General features: G+C 37.9%; 1 protein-coding gene across 1 annotated transcript; it reads right to left on the bottom strand.

Annotated features, from left to right (window-relative positions):
• Window positions 1-1,774: 1,774 nt before the first annotated feature.
• Window positions 1,775-2,750, bottom strand: LOC102814194 (olfactory receptor 11H12-like). Its single transcript, XM_006877141.1, has one exon. It carries the CDS (start codon window positions 2,720-2,722, stop codon window positions 1,775-1,777), a length of 948 nt encoding a protein of 315 aa, XP_006877203.1. The 5' UTR covers window positions 2,723-2,750.
• Window positions 2,751-8,037: the final 5,287 nt, after the last annotated feature.

Raw genomic sequence — 8,037 nt, 5'->3', positions numbered from 1 at the left:
ATTGACCAAGGGGCTTGACAATTTCTCACATCAAAGAAGCAGATAGCTCTTCTACCTGGAATGTCCATGCCAAAACTTAAAAATACATTCATACCTTTTAAATGGGATAATCTATCTCTTTCTCCGGAAAATGTTATAAGATAAAAATGCTAAAAGGAGATTTGCTATATGTATATTGTATTCTTATATCCTTGATATTCTGGGAGAGTTCTGTTTTTGGATAAGATGATGAGTTCTAATTTAGGTTTGAAAATATCACCATGGAAAATCTTCATGAAGATTGTATTCAGACATTTTTCACATAAAATAAGTGGAAACAACTTTGATGTCAAATAAAAGAACTGATGGTATATGGAAGGAATATATGGGAATATTTAATAATTTTACCCATGGATGCTTAGTATTAGTTCTGTAAGTGATCATTAGTGTCTAGTGGTGGAATTTCATTTTTTTCTAATCCTCTTTCTGAAAATCCCCTTTCTTACTATCTTTTACAAGTCAGGTTCAAGCTACTCGAAAGGAAAACCTTACTTACAGGGAAATGTTCATCTTAACTCATGAAATTCATAGTTCATACCATATTGGTTTAATAAAACAATATTGTTAAAAAAGGATAATTAAGAAACTTTCCATACAAGAAAACAAGCTTGACATTATACTAAATAAAACAGACCAAGTGAAAACAAAAGAGTTGTGCTAGAATCATTGAATTCTGGATTCTTTTTTGCTTTAAATTTTTTTTTTTTTATGTTACAATATTGGTCAACAATAAATAATAATGATAGTTCAACAATAAATAATAACTATTTTACTGTTCGTTAACAAATTTAGTACTACTAATTCATCCCCCAGAGAATCATTTCCCTCTCCAATGTTTGGGAGATGATAGTCTCATGAAAATCTTGATGAACTGATTCATGAAGCTTCTGGTGATATCTCATTTAGATAAAATATTAGGCAACCAGAATATTACATTTATTAATATTCTGAATTGTGTTTGTTGTTAAGTGGCGTTGAGTCGATTCCGACCCATAACGACCCTGTATAGGGTTTCTGAGGAGCAACTGGTGAGCTTGAACCACCGACTTTGCAGTTCAAATGGCTTTGCAGTCTGGCTCATTAACCCACAGTGCCACACCAGGACTCCTTGAATTATGTTATTGTAAATTAAAATTAAAATTTTCAAATTAAAATGTGCCCTTTAGGAGATTAAAATTAGGTAATGTGAAAAGAAAAAACACATGGATGATGTTATTAGGGTAGACTATTATCCCATAGAAATTTTGTATAAATTGCTTTCTATGGGTTTGTTTATCAGGAATGATCATAGCACCCAAATAACAGAGTCAAATATAATAACAACAATTAGAAAATATATAGTTTCCTTTTTTTATTTGCAAACATTCAGCAAAACAACAATAACAAAAAAAGTTATAATTTTATACATCTTTGAACTATAATTTCAAGTTATCAAATAGGACAGGAATTTTTATCACAGAGCCATTAAAAAAACTATGACAAAATATCTGATGTGTATATTCTTTTGTTAATACACAGTTGAACTGCCAAAGGGGAACTTGACAGTTCAATTTACCCACCTAATTTGACCATTTTATAATTATAAATGGTCTCATAGATGTTTAATTTAATAAACGAATCAGATCAATATCACTAAATACAATATCTTTATCTAAAGATCTGGATAATTATATAACTTGGATTATTTTTTGTTAGACCATACTGACCTAATCATGTAGGAATCATGTAGTATGGCTCAGATTATGTTGGACCTTCCCAGAAGTTTCCTCAAAGCTGCTTTCATATCTTTATTCCGGAGACTGTAAATGAGGGGGTTGAAGAGTGGGGTAACCATAGCATAGAACAAGGTTGCAACTTTCTGCATCCCAGCAGAGTGTTCAAGTCCTGGGCTCACATACATGACCATCAGGGAGCCATAGAACAGTGATACTACGGCCAAATGCGACCCACAGGTTGAGAAGGCTTTATGTCTCCCAGTGGCTGAAGGCATACGCAGTACAGCTAATAGGACAAGAGTATAGGATCCAAGGATGAAGAAAAAGTTACCAAAGATAACTAATGAGCTTAGAGTATAGCAAAACAATTGGATTGTTGGGGCAGAAGCACATGCCAATGCAAACAGTGGCCCTGGATCACATACAACATGGTCAATAATGTTTGGGCCACAGAAGGGCATCTGAGAGATGAGAACAATGGGGACCAGGAACCACAGAAATCCACAAACCCAGCAGACAATAACTAATTTGGCACAGAGATGTCCAGTCATGATATTAGGGTAGTGCAAGGGACGACAGATAGCAAGGAACCGATCAAAGGACATGACAGCCAAAAGAAAGCACTCAGATGTACCCAAAGAGAAAAAGAAATAGATTTGGAGAAAGCAACCAGTAAAGGAGATGGTCTTTGTTTCTGAGAGAAAGTTGACCAACATCTTGGGGACTGTAGAAGAGACATACCAAATCTCTAGAAAGGAGAAATTCCCCAGGAATATGTACATAGGGGTGTGGAGTCGCTGGTCACACCACAATGCACAAACAATGGCCCCATTTCCTGTAATGGTCAGGACATATGTTGTAGTGAAGAGTGAGAAAAAGAGTACCTGAATATGCCACTCAAAAGAGAAACCTAGGAGGATAAACTCAGTGACTGGACCAAAACTGGAATCTGGCTTGGAGGTATTCATTTGGGTCAGTAATCTGCAAAATTAAGAGACACATTATTGTAGGTTTATAATGCATTTATTTTTAAGAACAAAGGGAAGGTAGTGAACATGTCATTTGTTAAAATAACAAATCAATTAAAAGGAAAACGTAGTCTACCTTTTTTTGGATCATATACTCTGAATTTAAGGTACAGCAGACAGCTGTCTGCACAGAAACAAACTTTTGCCGATTTCTTTACTTCTCCCTTGTAATGCTACCAGGATAGAACAAGATAACATTAAACACATTGTGTAAGCTTGTTATTTTGTGGCAGGGATGTTCTATGATCATTTCAGACTAGAATTAGCACAAAGTTAGCATATAATAAATGCATTAGTTTTTTACCTAAACTCATCCTGTAACGCAATAGCTCAGGTAAGGAGGTCTTAAGTATAATATGACACTTTATATCTCAGTTAGAGATGTTATTTAATTTATCATGTAAGATGCAAACAAAATGGATCTAATTTACAGTAACTTGACATTAATTCCTTTAAAATGAAAAAAAAAAAAATCCTGTGGCTGTTAGCATTAACATCGTACAAATGAAATTCCATATTAATACTTACCAACATTGACTTTTAAGATTGAAATGTTGCAATATCCTCTGTAGATAACAATGGTTTTAAGTTTATGCTTAATCTTTCAGTTTTGTAGAAATTTGTACAATGAAAGTTAGGTTTGAGGGTTTTTTTTTTTTTTTTTGATGATATTTAACCTCTATTTATGGTTGATTTTCCTTTATGCTTGAGCAAAATTAAATGAAACTTTTCCACTACTGAAGCTAGTGAAGGCTGATAAAAGTCAAATAACGTTCTTTACTCATAAGTAGACATTCTTCATTCCATATTTTCATGGAAAAGATGTAAGGGATGAGAATTCTATGATTTTTTGTGTGTGTTTAATAATATTCAGTGATGTGAGTCAAGGAAAGTTGCAAGCACTTACATTCTGAGACAAAATTTTCAAAAGGAGTTCTTTCGCCAAGCAACTCTCCACTCCAATTCTCTAGGGTGTCCTTTAGAAGTTTTAGAAGTAAATGGAAGAATATTTTTGCTTCTTTCACTAACATGTATCTCTTTTGAAAATGCCCTAAACCAGGAGCATTATGAAATTAGCATTAAGGAATTATGGAATGAAAGGGGATGTTAGGACATCAGCAATGCTCAGAAAATGAAACAATTACAGCTTTGATTTTGATCAAATCTCTAAAGGAGCTGTTTGATAAACCACATGCTTCTGTCTCCAGCTCAATGGAGAGTTTTATTGCTGCACAAAAATTAAGACCGAACTTTTCCTATCACATGCTCACCTGGGACTTGGCCTCTAAAGCATTAAAAAAGTTTTTCACCAAGCCAACAAATGTTTAAAAAGTTAATGACTATATATGCTCTCTGAGGAATAAGTAGAGAGGTGACAATTTTCTGTGTCACCACTATTTGCAAATATCTTGTCCTTCTGAAATATGGATTCCAAGAATATCCAGACAACATAGTTTGAGAATCTCCAAGTTGCAGTGTTAGTTCAGAGGTGAAATTGAGAAACATTTCAAATTTCACTGTTGATTCATTTGTGAGAAATAACTCTTGTTGGCAAGTCCATCTTCAGGACTAAGGGAAGGCTTGGGAGTAGTAGGCTAGCATAACAAAAGGAGCTCAGTAGAGGCAAAGAACTAGTTTGACCAGCTAGGAACATTAAAATAAGAATACACCCATCGAGTAAAAGGGAAGTTCATAGGGAAAGGAGGAAACTAACTTTAAATGAGAATGCTCCCTGTAAGGACCAGTAGGTGACCTTGGGAGGAGCTTGTGACCTCATAAAACCCAGTAGAAGGGGAGCAGGAGAGGGATGGTTTTTAAGACAGGGGAATGAAACTGTTTACAGGCTGGCCATGTGGATAGTCTGCCCATGTCTACTGCGTTAGGCACCTGGTTTCGCAAAATTGAATAAAGAAAACCTCTCTCTTGCTAAAATGAGTACAGATTGGATTACTTGAGCGTTTTTCAGTATTGACAGTGTTTCTCACAAGTTTGGGGGCCCATCCAGGATTTTATGCCCTCTTGGAGCAGAATCCCTGGTGGAAAAGGAGACATGTCCTGCCTTGGTTTGGGCAGCCTACTCCACAAGGGTGCTTACTCCCAGTGAGAGCCAGAAAAAGACCTGAGACTGTTAAAAGATGATTAGAATTAGCAATAGTTACTTGAAGGACTGAGAACAGAGTAACTGTGATGACTATGTAGTCTCTGCACGGGCCAGGGTGGAAAAACTGCACTTTAAGTATTGCCTTGGTGCTCAGGTGATACTTGCAGTCCAACTCAAAGTCTGAGTTTGCACATTCAAGGTGAAAATTAAATGTGAGTCAGGCATCTTGGATGCAGAGCGAGTGTGGATTTCCAATCTAGTCAGACAGACATAGCAAAATCTCAAGGTTGTATGTAAGAAACCTCCATGAGTACCAGAACCAGGGAAAATATTGGGGGTTGTGAATCCAGGGGAACTCAGACCAAGACCAATAGGAAATGGGGAATGGAATTCTAGGCCTAGGGAAGAAGGAAGAAAGAGAGACTCCCACATATATTACTACTGATAATCCTTTGGCGAGAATGTTAAGAGTTTGTGTGGACAATCCTTAAGCATGGGAAAAAAGCTGGGCTACACAAGAAACTTCTAGGAAATAGCAGAGCTGAGTGCCCAGGGAATAAGACTCTAGTCTGGTTAGTAGAGGGGAGTGGAATGGAGTAACAAACCCATTGATGAACTGTTAAGAGAAGCTTAGAAAGCTTTTGTAATAAGAAGGAGGAACAAAGATAGAATGCCAGAATCATGGCATCTAACTGTGAATAAAATACTTAATAAGAGATTAGAACAAGTCCCCTCCCCGCCTCGAGGGAAGTAGAACAGTGATTACAGTGTCAGGCCTCCTCAGAGGAAAGGGAGGAGAGGACTGGGCCAGGTCCCCAAGTCCACCAGTGGATGGATGTTATAAGTATAGGAAGACAGTCCATTTCAAAAGAATCCAGAGACTAGAAGGGAAGAAAAGATAATTTCCCTCATGAAACTAGGGATCAACATTTGAATCTTTTTAATTGGGGCCTAAATGTAATATTGGTGTTAGGATTAGAGAAGACAAGGGGAGGGTAAAGGTTAACATGAGACCTCTGACTGAAGAGGAGGAAGGAAAGATTGACTCCTAGTCATGGTTTAAAATTAAAAGACAATAGGGGAGGGCTAGAAATTCTACCCTTGTGGGTAGAACTAGAATAAAAACCAGGGGAGGTAGTCCATAGAAGATAGTATCCTATCCCAATAGAAAGATAAAGAGACTTTTTTTGGTATGGTAGCTTTCAAATACAATTCTTAAGATAAATATAGACATAGACTATTTGAGTTTGCGATGCAAAATTCTGAATTTGCACAATCAATGTGAAACTTAAATGTGAATTGGGCACTGAAAAATTGTTTTGTTCCAATATATTTGATATTTTTTCTGTAGGAAAATGGTACAAATTAATCCATTTTAAAAAAAGGTGGTTAACCTCAAGAATTACGAGACATAATACAAGTAGATATATGCACACCAATGTTCATAGCAGCACTATTTACAACAGCAAAAAGATGGAGACAGCCTAAGTGCCCATCAATTGAAGAATGGATTAAAAAACTGGTACATACACATATGTTACCTTGAAGAACAACAAGAAAGCTGTAAGTCATCACATAATATGGATGAAACTGGAGGACATTATGATGAGTGAAATTAGCCAGTTACAAAAGGAGAAATACTGCATAGGATCACTATTATAAAAGGCTAAGAAAAATAACCCATACTAAAAGGGTGGTGGTGGTGGTGGTGGAATTCTTTGCTGGTTACCAGTAAGTGGGGAGTGGGATGAGGAGAGGGAGGGGAAGGTGGAGCACAGGGTAGGGAATAGAGACAGGATAGTTCAGGTGCTGGGGAGGGGGGCGATACACTAGCATGGGGAGGGGAATGGAAGAACAAGGCAGATGGGAGAACAGTTAGGCAAGTTTGCATGTGCTAAGTGGGACAGAGGTAAATAATGATGTGTGCACAACCTTGGAACAACAGGGCTCTGGGATACAGGGATTGAGGCATGGTTTGAATGGGTAAAAGAGGGGAAATAATGTTAAGATGTTTGGATGTCTTTTGCATCTTGGTTTCCCTTGCATAACATTATAAAATAGACACTTGTGGGGGAGAGATAGGAACTGCCAGAAATATCACTATAGAAAAGTTGTAAGTCCATCTTCTGCCTATAACTGATTGGTATACCTAGAATGGGGCTACAACTTTCCCAGTGAGGGAGACTTTCTGTGGAGCCTCTGCATTACATAAGACCATAGGTGGAACCCTGAACCCTATCCAGAATCTTTTGAGGTGGGAAACTTCCACTTGAAAGAATAAGCAGACCAGCCTGGAGCACATAGAAGAACAGAAGATACTTTTTTGAAAGAAAGACCAACAGGAAAAATACAAAACAATAATGACAGTCCAACTGACTACTACAAGAACAAGCAAGTTGCTTGCCTAGGAGACATCAAGGCAACTGGTTGGGTCCCCTCAGGGCAAAGCCCCTTCCAAGACTAAAACTCAAGGGGAATACACAAGCAAACATATGCTCTGACTGGTGACCATGTTGGACACCAATAAGGGGAAATTAGGGAAAAACCACAATGAAGCTGTGAGCTGATCCCTACCACATTCAATAGACTCCTGTGAACTCAAGTGGAGACCTGGGTGGCCAGCAGTATGGCAAGACCTGGGGATCTGGGGCCCAGAGTCAGTGACATAGCCACAGAGGACTAGAGTGGAGAGTGAAGCATCCAGAGGATAAGAAGTGAGGCATATGCACAAGAACACCCACACTTGCAGATAATACCCACTTGACCTGGCTTCAATGACTGTATGATCAGAACTCAACTAGAAGAAGAAAGAAGAGGAAAAAAAAAAAGAGTAATCTGATACAATTTGATGAACTTGACCTACACTTATGGATGCAGTAGCTCAAAAGAGGGAACAAATTTTTACAGCAAGGATCATTCCCACCCCCTCCATACACAGTTTGGACTGGGATGGGCAACTTGGACATTGGATACCCAAAATGAGGGGAGAGGGGACCTACAAAGGCAAGAAGCGACTGGCTTACAAGTTTTTAAGAGGGACCCTAGATCCAGAGGGTGTGGAGGAAGGTAGAATCTCCACTGAGTAGTATTCAATCTGTTGGAGTAGGGCTGATGAAAGGAAATGAGGATAGGACTCTTGTGGGACAATAGTGAA

The sequence above is a fragment of the Chrysochloris asiatica genome, unplaced genomic scaffold, assembly GCF_000296735.1.
Source record: "Chrysochloris asiatica unplaced genomic scaffold, ChrAsi1.0 scaffold00444, whole genome shotgun sequence".
Lineage (NCBI taxonomy): Eukaryota > Metazoa > Chordata > Mammalia > Afrosoricida > Chrysochloridae > Chrysochloris > Chrysochloris asiatica.
This window is presented reverse-complemented; position numbering and strand designations above follow the sequence as displayed.

Coding starts and splice junctions, on each gene's coding strand:
- LOC102814194 (XM_006877141.1), bottom strand. CDS start 2,722: ATGAATACCTCCAAGCCAGATTCCAGTTTTGGTCCAGTCACTGAGTTT.